The sequence below is a fragment of the Danio rerio genome, chromosome 22 (genome assembly GCF_052040795.2).
Source record: "Danio rerio strain M-AB ecotype USA chromosome 22, GRCz13ab, whole genome shotgun sequence".
Classification (NCBI taxonomy): domain Eukaryota; kingdom Metazoa; phylum Chordata; class Actinopteri; order Cypriniformes; family Danionidae; genus Danio; species Danio rerio.
Genome location: NC_141042.1, coordinates 27,447,055 through 27,464,371, shown reverse-complemented (window position 1 = coordinate 27,464,371; position 17,317 = coordinate 27,447,055). Strand labels below are relative to the sequence as shown.

Genomic DNA, 17,317 nt, shown 5'->3' with positions numbered 1-17,317 from the left:
TTCGGTCCACACTTTGCTAAATTCTCCCTCTCTATTTATTTTTCTTTTGTTATTCTGGAGGACAAACTTGCTAATGACACAGTTTTTCTCTGGTCTACCTCCTCAGTTAAAATACTTGGGTTAAAAATACCCCAACATTAAACCCAACTATAGGTTATTATAGCACCTTCCCAACTATGGGTTATTTTGATTCAATGCTATTTTTTTCCTTTATGGTATTACTATTGCTTCTATTACTAGTACTATTATTAATTTTATAATTATGGCTGTGTAAATAAATAACATACATTTTTAAGTTCCAGACACTTAAGCGTTTTTATCTGTTTAGATTGGTTATGAAGTCAATCTAATCAATAAGAAAGAGTGCTGGTGAAAAGGATATAAAAACACAACACGGAGAGGTAATGTTTAAATAAAAAAGAAAAAAAGAAAAAAAAAACAATATATATATATATATATATATATATATATATATATATATATATATATATATATATATATATATATATATATATATATATTTACAGCTGTTCTGTGTCAGTCAAATAATTCTAAATTTTTAAACCAACTGGTTAAGTTATTAAATAAATAACCCAATAAAGGTTAAAAATATCCCAACAAAGCACCAAATATTTACCCAACAGGTTGATTTATTAAATAAATAACCAAATAAAGGAAAAACAACAACAACAACAAAGCACCAAATATTTTTAACTTAACAAATGGGTTAAATAAATAACTCAACGTTTTTTAGAGTGTCCGATAGGAGCACCTCTAATTCACATTCTGTGAAGTTTATATTAAAATAGTTTATTTAAAAGTTTCATTACTATATTTATAAGAGAAAGGAAACAGGGAGGGGTTTTGCACTCGTGCACATGCACTCAGTTTCACGTTAATTTGGATGTACAAAAATAATATGTGTGGGATTCCGCGTACACAATGTTTTATACATCTGATTTTTTTTACAGACAGAGACAGAGAGAGAGCGAGAGAGACGAAAAACACATTGTACACACCAAAGTTTTGTCTCAGGACATAACAGTGCTGACTGTGAAGTTTTAGGGAACTGCGGCCAACGAAGTAAAATTTCATGAAATTCGAGTATTCGAATATTTGTTTTTGATTATTCAAATAATTGTTTCAAGAACAAATATTTGAATTTTTGACTATTCGCAAACACCCTTTTCACAGTAAGTTGTGTTTTGCGCAATCAGCATTTATCATTGGATTGAATCTATTTAGGCCAACAGTGACATTTTGTGGAACTTGAATAATGTTTGTGATTATTTGTTTAATAAATGCAGAGCAAACATTTGAATATTCTCTTCATGCAAATTCATAATAGTTATAGCTGCAAGTTTTATATCTTTATTTTATCATGTCTTTACTCAATCTACTGTCAGCAAAGTGACGTTTTGTTAAATTCATTCATTCAATTTCCGTCAGCTCACTCCCTTTACTCATCAGGGGTCGCCACAGCGGAATGAACCGCAAACTTATCCAGCATATGTTTTACACAGAGGATGCCCTTCCAGCTGCAACCCAGTAGTAGGAATCACCCAAACACTCTCACATGCAGACACATAAACTATGGCCAATTTAGTCCATTCAATTCACCTGCAGCACATGTCTTTGGACTGTGGGGGAACACAGAGCACCCGAAGGAAACCCACACCATCACAGAGAGAACATGCAAACTCCACACAGAAATGCCCTTCGTAAAATTAAAATAGTGTTTTTGATGACTCAAATAACTACTGTTAATGAAATGTTTGAAAATTTGCGTACGCCTTTAAAAGTCATAAGTTTTAAGTTTTAATTCGCACGTTCAGTATTTTTCATAAATTCGCTCTATTTATGACCAGCAAATTGAAGTTTTGTGAAATTCGAATGATGTCTTTTAGTTTTCGAATAGTGAATTGCTGATTGGCTATTGAATTATTCATTCACATGCCTAGTTATAACCTGATTGACGTTTGTGTTCGCAGGTGATGGTGATCCTGGAGAAGACAGAGGACATGTGTAGTGTGGCCTATACGGGACAGCACAGACAGCAGGTTACAGTTGCAGCCGGTTCCTCTAAACTCATTACATACACCATCATCCCTCTGAAAACAGGGGAGCTCCCTTTACAGGTCACTGCTGTCGCTGCCTCGTTCATGGGTCAAGATGCAGTGAAGAAGAATCTACGTGTAGTAGTGAGTGCCTATTATAAACAGTGTGCCTATTATATACAGTGAATCTTTAACATGATATTAAAATGGTGCAACGGTGTAGTTTCTGATGGTTTTGTATGTGTGTGTTTTAGGTTGAAGGCATTCAGACACTTAAAGTGAGGAGCTTTGTGTTGAACCCATCAGAGAAAGGAGGCAGTGGTGAGACTGAAGTTTAATGAATGTTTATCATGTAATGGCAGCTATTGGAAAAAGTGAGACCACTTGAAAATTTGCAGATTTTCTAGATTTGCCATTTATATGTAAAACATATTTTGTTTTGCTTCATTCTGTGAACTACTGATGAAATTTCTTCTAAACTTTATAATTTCTTCTAAAAATAATACCTTTTTAACTTTTTATTAATGTTTACAATGTAAATCCAACAAGTTCCACTTAATTGGTAAACAAAGCAAGTGTCTCTTATAATATATCGACTAAAAGAAATTTTTATATTAGCCAATAATATTGCTGAAATTAACTTCAAAACTGAATAAATGTCAGCCCAATAGCTTAGTGGTTAGCGTGCCGACATATGGTGCAGTAGCACATCAGGGCGTCCCGAGTTTGAATCCTGGCTTGAGGACATTTCCCTACCCCAGCTTCTCTCTCTCTCTCTCTTTCCAACTTGGCTTCCTGTCTAAAGTGTTGCCATTTTTTTATTCATTTTCTATTAATTTTGTCTTCATCAGGTTTATATTTACTTTAGGCAACACATTGCAAACTTCAGAAGAATTAAGAAATCCATAATAATATTTATTATACCCATGACTGTCAACAAAAGAAAAATAATTGTTTTCTTGACTAATTGTCTTCTTAAAAATGCTCTAAATTGCAATACTTCAAATTTTTTGAAATTTGTAAGAAATGCTGTCAGATTTTTATAGGATGAAACATTTTACTCAAACACATGACATTTTACTCAAACGCATATCTACTAAATCCAGTAAATACAGAGAAACTGAGAAGTTTCAAGAGATGTATTTATTTATTATTTATATAATTATTTCAAGTTATTTATGTTTCTTGCTATTGTCACGATTGGAATGGAAAGTCGAGATGCGGATCTAAATGTGGCACAAAACAATAAAAAATTTTTTAACAGAAATAAATGAAGAACGCATGACCCCTTAACACAAAGAGTGACCAACAGAAATGAAACAAAAGAGCTTAAACACATAGACAAATAAGGTAACACAGGTACCGTAGGAGACAATGATAAAAAAGAAATAAGATAAGAGGGGTTACTGTTAGAAAACAAATCCAAACAAAAACGTCATCTTATTTTTTCTTTGTCACATGTATGTGAATTAATCATTCCAATAAGATTGAACAATACATTTCTTCTAAAAATATATAAAAATTCCATTAATTACATGTATTAACAAGGCATATGTGAATTATCCTTATTTCTTAATGAAATGCTTTCATTTATAGATCTCTGACCTGTGTCTGTGATTTATGATTTGTTTGTATCTAAGCTGGGCAACAGTTGATTCAAGTCAAGAAGATGCAGTTGGATGCTGTTGTGCCAAAATCTATACCAGAGACATTCGTCAATGTCAGAGGTGTGACATTTTCTTAAAATGTTTTGTAAGCTGTAAGCTGTTTTATTATATATATATAATAAAACATAGACATATCTTTTGTCAAAATAAACTTTTATTTTGGATGCGATTAATTGCAATTTAATCTTTTTCTAGCATTAAAATAAATTATTTTCTCCAGGTGATTTGCTGGCAGACAGTATTGATAACTCCATTAAGGAGGACTCGTTGGCAGCATTGATCCGGATGCCTGGAGGCTGTGTGGAGCAGAACCTGGCCAGAATCACTCTGCCCCTCATCGCAGCTCATTACCTGGACCGCAGTGCAGACTGGGAGATCGTGGGAATTAGTCGCAGAGAAGAGGCCATCAAATACATACAGAGAGGTGCAATGACACTCAAACAGGGATGAACTTTGTTTCTTTTAAATACAAATGATGCCAAGACTTAGGTCTACAGCAGCATGGTGACAAATATAAATACCCGAGCAGGCACGTAAATTATATTAATTTAACACATTTGTGTCCAATAATTGGTTTTATTTCTGTATTAGTGTTCGCAAACGAATCGTTCTTTTTAACCTAATCTTCTAAGTGAACCAGTTGAACTGATTCACCAAATCAAACTGAATCATTTTAACTATTAAGTTCTCTAGTAACGCTAAGCACGTGTTTACAGACAACTTACTTTTTACTTTCCTGATACCCCCTTTGACTGGAAATATACCAATATATGCTGAGTTATTCAGTTATTGGAACAGTACACTGAGATCAGATTCGAGAAGTGGTTAACCGATAATACTGCGCATCAGTGATTCAGCAGAGGGTGAACTGAACACAAACAGTACATGACAGCCTGCTGAAGTCTTAATGGATTTTAAATAAGTGAATCATGCGTCAGTTGGTTTGCAAAATGTAATTGTAAGAAACTGTTCAGATCATGGTAATGATTATGATTGCTGACTACATATTTTTAATATGTTGAGTCCAAACTTGGCAAGATTGTCACAAAAGAATCTCAGAAGCAGCTTTGCACACATATTGTACTTAAGTGGGCTGTTGTATTTAAATTAGAGGATGGGTAGATGGTAGTGTTCTTGTGTCAAAAAAATGTAGCCTATCTTTGGTTCAGTTTTTATTGTACAATGTTTATTCTGATGATTTTGAGTCTTGCACCTAACAAATATCCTAATTTACACACACACAAAAAAACTGAAACTAAAACTAAACAAACAAAACTTGGCAATTTTAATATATAAAAAATAATGCTGTCAATCAAAAAAAAATGTAACTAATTAATCGCACTTAAATTTTTTTTATCGCGATTAATCACGATTAATCACATTTAAAAGACTGAAACTCGTAATTTTGGTTATTCGAGTGTAAAATGAATGTAAACGCAAGACAAATACTGTTTAAATTTAAAATATAATTCATTATTAGAATTTTTAATTTTTCTTCATGTAAACAACATACCCACAATAAACCATCAAGATCCTGGCTTGACAGCCATACTTATTACAGAATTAAAAACACAGGCATGTTAGAGCCATTTGAATTTCAAAACAATCAATGCCAATAAAGAAAACATTGATCTCCATGTTGGATTCTAAGTGGACTGCAAAAAATGCCAAAATACAGGCATTGCAGATATGGAAAATTATAATAATAACAATAATGTATTGAAAATCTGTGCATGCCCTTGAATATGTTTACCAACTCCCATTCTATAAAAGCACAAAAGCCATATATAGGAAATAATAAAAAACTAATTTTTGATTTATTCATTATTAAAAGTAAATTATAATCCACACTGGAAATGTGGGTGCCTGTGTGTTTTGAGGGAGCCTAATAAATAATGAACATAACAAAAACTGCCTGCTGACGCACACAGTTAATGTTGGTTAATAAAAAAAGATAAATAATAAAAGCAATGTGTCAGAGACCCTAAAAAAATGTTTAACTCAACAATGAAACATCAAACGATGCTTAAAGATTTTACATTGTCAATCAAATGAACTTAAACAATTGAAAAATGCCACAAATATTTATTTGGGCAGAACTACAAAACTAAATGTAAAAAAAGTTGCTTAAGTTGCACACTAGTTTGGTCATGTATAAATATCATTATAACCATAATTGTATAAATATTATTGTCACTATAAGCCTACATCATGCTGACGATCAAAAACACAATGTCATGATGTCTCATGCGCTTGTCTTCTGACCAAGTGCATCTTAAAATGCATGACTGACACTCTTCATAGAGCGTGAGAAGCAGATATTCTTTATAATTTGTAAAATAAAGACTTGCAGGTTAAGGAAACAGCATAGGAAGTTGCCGCAGCCGTGGTGCAGATTTTAAAGTTTAAAAAAGTATATTTACATGGACAGATAGGTAACTAGATAGAATAGACAGGAATATATTGATCTGTGCCCCGCTGCAGAGTGCAGACGCAAAAGCCTGCTCTCCCGCAGCGCGGACCTGCGCTTAAGAAACAGGCTATTTTGACGAATACACACCTACGTTACACAGAGCCCAACATGGAAGTTTGTGATTGGGTCAGCCAAATGTCAATAAAGAAAAGAACCAATGGGCTGCAGATTATGTCACACGGCCACTCTTTCCGGAAAAGAAACATCTTACTTTCAGAGCGTGACAGACAGCTCACAGCACCATCAATCACTGAGGCAGAAAAACATAACAGTCTTTTGTGTTTTATGAGCTAATCAGATCATAAGAAGATGATCAGCCCGGCCCAAAAAGTACGTCGAAACAGCGGGAAACTGCCTGGTGTCTGCCCCTGGCCACAACAGAAAAAAAAAAACTGCGTTAATTTTTTTTAACGCGTTAATTATTTCAAATTAATCACATGCGTTAATGCGTTAATTTTGAAAGCGCTAAAAAAAAAAAAAAAAAACTAGTAGATTTACCTCTTAAGCTAGTTAAAACTAACTGAATTTGAAAACAAGAAGACAAAACGAAATAAAAACTAAAACTAACGAAAAATCAAAAACTATTATTACCTTGGTATACAACTAAAAGAACAAAATAAAATAAAAACCCAAACATGCACATAATATAAAGACCTACAGTGAAATAAAGATAAAGAAGAGGATATATTGATGGCTAAGTATAGTTGCAGACTCAAAAGCCAGGGATAAAATGGGAGCTATTGGGTAAACTGACCATGGTAGAAAACTTAAGATAGATTAGTGAGGCAAATATATTGGACTACAAATACCATTGTGTTTTGTGGTATTTATTTGGTGTTGCGTGACTTTATTTGTCAATAATATGTCCCTGTAAATATCGTTAGTGTTAAAGCGAACAAAAGTTTTTGCAGTTGTACTGCCCTGTAGCATTCCTTTCAAATCTTTGTTTAGACTTTATATAATTTCTTATTTGAAAAATGGATATGGTTTGAAGCGGAGCAATAAAAATAGCATTAGTGTACTTTTTATATTGAAATAAAATTGTGTTTGTGAATGTTTTATTACAAAAAGCTGGGTCACACTTCATTGAAGGTACAATTCTTGCTGTTAATAAACTATTAACTATGAGTTTTAGCTCAACAAACTCTTGATTCGCTGCTTAGTTAATAAGGTAGTAGTTAGGTTTAGATAAGTTATAGGTATTAGGGATATAAAATAAGATCATGCAGAATATGTACTTTATAAGTACAAACAAAACAGCCAATGTTATAACAATAATAATAATAGACAGTAAATAGGCAAATAGTTTATAGTGAGAAAAGGTGCATGAACTAAATTGTTACCAAAATTTTATTGCATCTCTAATATTATTAATGTGCTCTTAAATTAATTGTATTTTCTAGGTTATGAAAATCAACTTAACTACAAAAAATCAGACGACTCGTACCCTCCCTACGCCAATGAAGGCACCAGCACATGGTATTGACACCGACGCAATAATAACAGCTTTACATTTCCCAGAATTCATGTGTCTTTCTGCTCTGCCCTGTCAGGATCACTGCGTATGTGGTGAAGGTTTTCTCCATGGTGCATTCATTCATTAACGTCAATGAGAAGCATCTGTGTGGCCCTCTGCTCTATTTACTCAAGAATAAACAGGGTTATGATGGAACTTTTCAAGAGAACAATCCTGTTTATGACACCAGTATGACGGTAAGAACTAAAGGGTCACTCCACTTTTTAGCCTCATTTTTCAACTATCCTAGAGGTTAAAACGTTTGAGTTTTACAATTTTCCAATCCATTCAGCCGATCTCCAGGTCTGGCAGGAGCACTTTTAGCTTAGCTTAGCATAAATCATTGAATCAAATTAGACCATTAGCCTCTAGAAGTTTGATCATTTTCTCGGCTTAACTTTTCTGTAGTTACATTGTGTACTAAGAAAAAAAGTTGCTATTTTCTAGGCCGATATGGTTACGTGTTGCATAATATCATTGCTCCTGCTGCAGCCATGATGATACAGCAGTATAGTTCCTTGATTATTACACCAGAATGAGAGTATAGTTACTAGTCATATCAACCTAACACCAGCTTTTCATTTTCTGTCGGCCTTACTATGCAACTACAGATGATTCAAGCTTTAAATAGGAAATTATTAAAACTCTTTGGCCATTTTTAAGCGAAATGCTAATGGTTTAATCCAATTCAATGATCTATGCTAAGGTAAGCTAAGCTAAAAGTGTTCCCTCTACACCCAAAGATCGGCTGAATTGATTCCAAAATGGTAAAATGCTGCTTTTTAGCTCAAGGTGAGCCTATTTTAAAGTGTTCCTTTAATAACTGTGACATAATAATCAAAGTTAATAGTCATCTGTATTTCTATAGGGCTTTTTACAATGTAGACTGTGTCAAAGCAGCCTAACACTATCTGAATGTTTTGTCACAGTGTTGTGTTGTGTTGTGTTGTGTTGTAGGGAGCTATGCGGGGATCTGAATACAAAGCATCTTTGACTGCATTTGTGCTCATTGCTTTAGCAGAGGCACAAGATAAAGTTACTTGCCAAGATCAAGAAGTCAACATACGGGTATCTGCACTATTCACTTGTTAAAATGGCTGAAAATATCAGCAATTAAATAAGGCTAGTTGGCTACATTCAATACTTTAAACAAAATCTAAAACATCAATAAAGTGGAAGCTAAATGAAATAATGATAACTGAATTAAATAATTAATATAATAGCTAAATTGAACGGTTTAAAAACAGAAGAACAGAAGCTAAATTAAATGGAGTTGTAGCTAAATTAAGTAGTAAAGTGATAGCTATTTGCAATAATTAGAATAATTGGCACACTAGCTAAATTAAACAAGTAATATCTACATTAAACAGCTCATTTAAATAATTAGAATAATTATTTTTTGTTAAATGTTTCATTATATAATTTAGACATTATCTAAATACATAATTTGAATTATTGTTTATTAATAATTTGAACAATTCATTCTTTTCATCATCTCAAGGTCCTGAGGTGTAAAACTATATATTATGTTAAAAGGCTAAATTAGCAAACAAGTACAGCTCTGATCCATACTACCAGGCCTGTGAACTATGAATCTACAAGACCAAAACTATTTGTACTGGCTATAATAAAATGTACTTTTTTTACATAATTAATGGTTTTACTTGTATTTTTTTATCCACAGGATAAGTCTAGACAGGCAGCAGGGTATCTGACAGAGCATTTCTCCCGGCTGACCAGGCCATATACAGCAGCTATAGCATGCTATGCGCTAGCCGTATCGAACAACGCCTGCGTGAAGAGCATGTTGCTCAAATTTGCCTCACCTGGTACTTACATTTTAAACGCACAAATATGAACACAATATGTCATCTTCTCTTTCTCATTATACTTTATTGTCTGTCCACAGATCATTCCCACTGGCCTGATTCAAACAATTATTTTTTCACACTGGAAGCTACAGGCTACGCACTGCTAGCGCTGATCAAAAGTGGCCACATGGAAGAGGCAGAAGCTCCATTTCGATGGCTGAATGAGCACCGTGGCATTGGTGGAGGATACGGCTCTACTCAGGTGAAGTAAACCTGTATGAATGATCTAAACTAACTGTCAAACGTTTGGGGTTTTAAAAGAAGCTTGTTCTGTATATAGCACATTTATTGTGTATGGCCATACACCCAAGGCACTTCACTATCACCACCACCAGTGTGCAGCATCCTCTTGGATGATGCAACGGCAGCCACAGGACAACAGTGCCAGTGCGTTCACCACACATCAGCTATAGGTGGAGTGGAGAGACAGTGATAGAGCCAATTCCGTGGATGGGGATGATTGGGAGGGCATAATGGTTAAGGGCCTATTTAGGCAATTTGGCCGGGACACCGAGGTTATACCCCTACTCTTTACAAGAAGTGGCATGGGATTTATTTATTTATTTTTACTTTGTTTATTTTGAACATTCAATTGAGTACAATCATACAGCATTTCAAGGTACATTGGTATCTCAGCATGTGAACTTAGGTGGTATAAAAATTACGTACATTATTGTCAGGTGTATTTACTACACAGAAGTACTCAAATTTTGCAAATTATAACATAAAGAGAGAAGAAAAGTAAAAAAAATAATATGAAAAAGATTAAATATAATATGATAATCAGAAATAAATGGAAATTAAAACACTATTTACATCCAGGGTTAGAACACGTCATTCCTTCCAGAGTAATCTCAAGTGCACCATCTTTATTTAACACATGGGGACACATTATAATATGAATAAGTGTAACCATATACATGTAAATACACTAGCATATATTTATCTATCAGAACATCATCTTCAATTCATTTATAGCAAATGTCATCATAGTCATGTCTTCTAACTAAAATATATTCAACCCATATATTTATTAATATATTTCCTCCATTTTCTCAGGAATATATCCTTCTTTAAATTGACAACAAAGGTGATTTTTTCCATTTTATACAGTAGATCTCAATAGTTGTGTCTATCCAATTACTAAGGGTTGGTCCCTCTTGCTGTAGCCATTTGCGTGTGATTGCTTATTTGCTAGCAGCCATGAGAACACGCGTAAGGTATTTATTGTCTGCCTTCACTGTATCTGGATCCACACAGCCAAAATATAACAATTTACTTTCTAGAGGTATATCTTTTTCAAATATATGTTCAAGAGCCTCCTGTATTTCTTTCCAATATTCTTGAATATACATACATTCCCAAAAGATATGATAATGGTTTGCTTTATTGCATCCGCAGTTACGCCAGCATTTTGGAGACTTGCTGGTGTTTTAAAATATCTAATAATGTTTTTCCAACAGTTTTCGTTCCAGTTTAATGAACTTGTTGATTTCCATTGAAATTCTTATATATTTGTCCACTCTTCATCAGTGAATGCTGTTCCACTTTCTGTCTTCCATTTTTCTTTTGTATAATTTGTGGAATGTGTTTTCATACTTCTCAGACTCTTATAAATCAGAGAGACTTTTTTGTACTTTATACCTAATGTGTGTGCTTTTTTAATTAGATCTAACAGTGGATTCTGATTGTCTTCAAGTTTTCCTTTTATTTTCTGATCGTAATAGTTTCGCACTTGTCTTGGAGGTACCTATAAAAATCTTGATTTTCAAGTAGAAAATTGTCCTTTAATTGTTGAAAGCTTAAAATTTGTCCCTTTTTAATGATGGTACTAAAGGACGTTATACCCTTGTTTGCCCATAATTTGACTCTGTTATCTAATCTGTTTGGTGTAAAATCAGAATCATAAGCAATCTATTTTAAAACTGTACAGTATTTTAGCAAGTTCAATTCTTTCATCACTGATGTCCAGACATTTAAAGTAAGTTTTGTCCATGGGTCTTCTATTTGTTCTGTATATTTTTGTAATTTTTCATCTATTAATATGGCTTGAACAGGCGTATTTCTGAATGTTAAGTTTTCTATATCTTTTCATGGGGCATGATAGTGTGGGTCACACCAGTTTACAATAGTCTTGATTTGTGCTGCTATATAATAGTCTTTTAGAGAGGGGAGAGCCCATCCTCCTTTATCTTTCATCAGCTGCAGTGTTTTAAAGCGAACTCTCGGCTTTTTTCCCTGCTAAATGAAGCGCAAAAGCATTTTATCCCATTCTATAAATTGTTTTTCTACAGGTAAACACTGAAATAAATATACAATTTTTGGTACAATGTTCATCTTAATTGTTTTAATCCTCGAACTAAAGCTAAAAAAGGGGATTAAATTCCATCTGGTCAAATGTTCTCTAGTTTTAGCAGTCACAGGGTCGAAGTTTATTTTTTCTGTGTTTTTTGTTTGATGGATACCTAAATATTTTAATGATTTTGTATGTCATTTTAGTGAGTATACATTTTTTATATTTGTAGGGGGATTATAAATATATGTAATAATTTCATTTTTTTCTATGTTTAATTTATATCCAGAGATAGGACTAGAGTATTGGAGTTGTTTCATGAGATGGGTTAATGAAGTGGTTGGATTTCTTATATAAATCAATACATCATCTGCGTAGCAGGCTATCTTGTGTTCCACTCCTTTAAAAACAATACCTTGAATTGTTTTATTCTGTCTTATGCTTTTTACTAGGGATTCCAAATAGAGTGCAAACAATTGAGGGGACCACGGGCATCCCTGTCTGGTGCCTCTTTCCAATGTGAATGAGTTTGAGAGGTGGCCGTTGATCTTTATTTTTGCAGTTGGTGTATCATAAAGTGCTTGTATACTTTTGATTATAGTTTTGTGGAAGCCAAATTTGTCTAAGACTTTATAAAGATATGTCTAGCTGACAGAATCGAAAGCATTTTTAGCGTCTAAACTTAAAATTATTGCTGTTATCTTATTTCTCCTGATATGGTTCATAACATGTAATGTGTGTCTAATATTATCATTAGTTTGACGCTGACGGATGAATCCAGATTGGTCTTGGTTTATCAGGTTGAGCATGAAGTATTCCATTCGTCTGGCCATGATTGATGTATATAATCTATAATCAACATTTAATATAGAGGTCTGTATGATCCACACTGTAACTTGTCTTTGCCCTCTTTTGAAATGATAGATATAATTGCTTCTTTCCATGATGGTGGAACAGTTGCATTTTTTAGGGTCCAATTAAAGGACCAGACCAAGACAGGTATTATCTCTTTTTGGAATGCCCTATACCACTCCCCAGTAAATTGATTTGGTCCTGGAAATTTGTTAAATTTAAGCTTAGTAATGGCCTTTTTTAACTTCAGTTTCTGTTATTTCTCCTGACAATAATTTGTTTTGTTCGTCAGTTAGTGTTCCAAAATGTCAATTTCTTTGTTTTTATCTTCAGGCATTTCAGAGTACAATTTTTTGTAAAACATTTCAAAAACAGTTTGAAAATTCTCTTGTTTGTTTTGTATTGTGTTGGTCACAGGATCTCTGATTCTATATATTGTTTGGTCTGCTTGTTGTTTTCTTAATTTCCATGCCATTATTTTCATAAATTTGGGGCCACTTTCATAATATTTTTGCCTGGAGAACGATATTTTTTTCTCGACCTCTTGAGTATATAGCATATTAATTTCATTTTGTACTTTTTTTAATTTGTTTTAATATTTTTGGGTTTTGATTAATCTTGTGTTCTTTTTCTAATGATTTTAGTTGATGCTGCAATTTGTTTAATTCCTGTTGCCGGAGTTTCTTGTTTAGTGAAGCAAATGCTATAGTTTTCCCTCTTAATACTGCTTTAGCAGCATCCCACAGTATAGGAGGAGTGACCTCTTCATTATCATTATTTTCTATATATATGTGAATTTCATTTTTAAGATGTAGTTTAAAAGATGGATTATTAAGAAGGTTTAGGTTAAATTTCCATAGGGTGTCTTTGTATTTATTATTTAATTGTAGTTTTAAATAGACTGGAGCATGATCACTAATGTCTATAGTTCCAATATCACAACTCGTAACTCTGGTTCTATCTATTTTATACGTAAGGTAATAATCAGTCCTAGAGTAAGTATTATGCGGAGAAGAAAAATGTGTATAATCTTTTGTATTTGGATACAAGCCTCTCCATATATCAATATTGCCAATATCATTCATCATTGCATAAATTTTCTGAAGAATGGGTTTGGGAAATTTTTTTTTCTTATTTGTGTCTAAGTCAGGTTATAGGTGTATATTTAGATCACCCCCACAGATCAGAATACCCTGCGTTTCGGAGGCTATGGTCTGAAATATATTTTAAAAGAGATTAATTTTACTAGTAGGAGCATAAATATTAAATAACGTAACGTATGTTCCATATGTTCCAACGACCTTCTTTGTCAGCATATTCATATATTTTTTTAAAAATAACTTTGTGAGAAATCAATATTATAACCCCTCTCCTATGCTCTGTAGGGTATGATGAGTAATAGATCTGGTTAAATCCCATTCTTTTAAGTTTTTCATGTTCTGAATTATTCAGATGTATCTCTTGTAAGTATACTACAGTATATGGGCATTTTCTTTCTTCATTTTAGTCAATATTTGTTTCCTTTTGATTGTATTAAGTAAGCCATTAACATTAAATGAAATTATTTTTGTCTCGTCACTTATGTTGGTTTAGTATTTTAATATCTCTTGTGTAAGGAAGACAAGAACCCTGGAGAACGATATACGAAACAATAACGAACACTTCAGGAACCTGATAAACATATTGAGCTTCCAAGTTAGGGGTCTCAAACAAACAACCCTGGGACAGTCTGATGACATCTAGTGTGGGATGGAGACCTTTCTTTCTGTGGTGGTACTCAGGGCCCACAGTTCACCGTATTTACATGAGATGGAAGAAAACGTACCTCACGTGTCCGACAAAATATGATGTTTTTTGAACAATACGAAAAAAAAAAAAGAGTAGAAATTATTTCTAGTTTTGTGGTCCATATAAATGCACCAAATCAAGTATTTGTCTGTTGTAGATGGCGTAGACAGATTCAAATTATCTTTTGTATGCCTGCAGATACTCTCGGATGTCTGTTGATTGCTGATTTTTTTTTCTTTTTGTCTTTTTATGCGAGACAGTTTTCCACGTCATATGTTTGAGTTGTTCCATTAACAATTCTGTCTGCGGCGTTTTTTCCACACAGAACCCTTTTTTCACCATGTCTCTGTAGGCCTCTTCAGCTGTATGGTACGTGTGGACCCAGTCCTCATAGTAAACACGTAGTCTTGCTAGATATGGAGTTTGGAATCAGATCTTCTTGTCTTTAAGTACTTTTTTCACCTGTGAGTAATCCTTCCTTTTCTGGAGAACCGCGGGAGGATAATCATGATCCAAGTATATTTTTTTGCTCTCCCACGAAGATTTCTTTTTTCGCCCATGCCTTCCGGATCACTTCTTCTTTCGTTCTGTACCTGAGGAATTTTACTATGATCGATCTAGGTTTTGCATTTGTTCCGGGTTTCGGCACGAGCGCCCGATGGGCTCTTTCTACATACAGCTCCGTGTCTGGGGGAAAATCCAAGGTGCCGCGCAACAGTTGTTCTACGAAATCAACCATGGAGTTTCTCTCTGCATCTTCAGGCACGTTGTATATCCTTATATTGTCTCTTCTTGATCTGCCTTCTTGGTCAATCTGTTTGTTTTCCAATTGCGATTGTATTTTGATGATTTTCTGCATGATTTCCTCCACGTTTTGCATTTGGGTTTCAATTTCTTGAATACGATCCTCTGCGTGGCTGATTCTTTGATTAGTCTTATTTAATTTCGTTTTGATTTTATCCAACTGGCGGTTGTTGTCCTTCCAAAAGTCTTGAATTTCCTCCAGGATTGGTTCCAGATTGATCTACGTGTTGTCAGGGTTACTAGACTGTTGACGATTAGCATTGTGTTGCTGTGCTAACGCATGTGTTCCAGCGGTGCCTTCTTGCTGTCTGCCTTCAATTTACACGAGTTCCGTGTTGGTTTTCCTGCTCTTTTTTCTCGTTTCCATTGTTGTCTCACTATTATCGATTATTTTGTAACAGTTTGGGGTATTTCTTAAGTTTAAGTTGGGTTATTAATATCTTCGTCGGAGGAGACGATGCACTATGCTGCCATTCCCTCACTCGCCAGAACCGGAACCCCGGCATGGGATTTTAATTGACCACAGAGAGTCAAGACCACGGTTTAACGGTTCATCCAAAAGAGGGCGTCCACTGACAGTATAGTGTCTTCTTCACTTTTAGTGGGGCATTAAGACTCACACAGACCACAGCTTGAGTGCCCCCTGCTGGCCTTTCTAACACCACTTCCAACAGCAACCTAGTTTTCCCATGTGGTCTCCCATCCAGGTACTGACCAGGCTCAGCCCCGCTTATCTTCAGTCAGTAACCGGTCTTGAGCTGCAGGGTGATTTAAACAGTTTTCAGATTTCAGTGTTGAAGGTTTGTTCAGAAATACTAAAATGATGATTTGAGAAACATTCATTACTATTGTCAGTGTTGAATATTGTTAGGCTGTATATGTTGTTTTCAATCACGCGGTTCTGGTGACGCACAGAATTCAGATAAATGGGAAACACAAAGGAAAGTTTAAGTTTTTTCGATTTTTACCATATTTCATAGGTCAGGAGATATAAATAGAAAATAACCACATATGTTGGGCATAATCCTTGATCGCACTTTATTTTGATTGTTTGTTTGTTAAATTTAAGTTACATTGCATCTACATGTTAACTAATTTTCATTAGATTATAAGTAGACTGTTTGGTTGAGGTTAGGGTTAGTGTAAGTTGACATGTACTTTCAAAGTTATTTATAGTCAGTTAAATGTCTGTTTAGCAGCAGTATCAACAGATATTAAGCAGACAGTCTACTAATACTCAAATGGACCATGGAAATTAAGTATTACCTAATCCTTATATCATGAAGAGGACCGAGTTTACTAAGAGTCTACTTTATTAAATTATATTTGCCTGTCAATAATGCAGTACATACTGTATAATTACTTTACATGAAAAAATACCATAGCGAATACTATAGTGTTTGGAAGCATACTTACCCGAATGAAATTGTCGTAATCATATTGTTGCTGTGGTACAGCACAACTGTAGTAATAAACAGATTATTCAATAGGCTTCAGTTTTATACGTTATAATCACAATGCACCACAGTTTACACTAACTTTACAATAATTACCACAGAATATCAGTTTACTATGCTACAGTATTCTTTAGCACTCATTAACAAAGAGTTAAACACTTTACTATAGTTTTTTACCACATGTGAATATCTTCCAGACATAATGAAAAAACAGATGAAAGCATACAAAAGTGTGGACGTTTAGTCTACATTATTATTAATTTATTTTTGTAAGAGTGAAAAATGCTCCACAATAATAATCGTCTAGTTTTGTCGCAAGGGTTGCATTTCTTTTTTTTTACTTAGCATCAACAAACATTCATGCGCTGCCACGCATCTTGATGTTGACGTTACGGTTGTTTATTCTGTCAAAACGCTGGTAAAGACATGGATTATTGCACAACAAGACAGAGATTCGAGTGCAGCGATAACATGGCAGGGTGGGCTATTTATATCCTCCTGGATTTTGTATAAGTGTGGTTGTGTTTGTATCTGATTTT

At 34.1% G+C, this 17,317-nt stretch overlaps 1 protein-coding gene across 4 annotated transcripts in view; it reads left to right on the top strand.

The window, feature by feature from the left end:
• c3b.1 (complement C3b, tandem duplicate 1) overlaps positions 1–17,317 on the top strand; it is a 51,842-nt gene that overhangs the window by 25,343 nt on the left and 9,182 nt on the right. For all 4 annotated transcript variants that reach the window (XR_015521257.1, NM_001100013.2, NM_001442341.1 and 1 more), the window contains 9 exon segments: positions 1,992–2,201; positions 2,312–2,378; positions 3,698–3,784; positions 3,945–4,148; positions 7,601–7,676; positions 7,751–7,910; positions 8,671–8,781; positions 9,398–9,542; positions 9,623–9,786. Coding sequence is in view for 3 of the 4 variants with exons in the window: in NM_001100013.2 (NP_001093483.2) it covers positions 1,992–2,201; positions 2,312–2,378; positions 3,698–3,784; positions 3,945–4,148; positions 7,601–7,676; positions 7,751–7,910; positions 8,671–8,781; positions 9,398–9,542; positions 9,623–9,786 (1,224 nt within the window). In the remaining variant the exon portion in view is untranslated.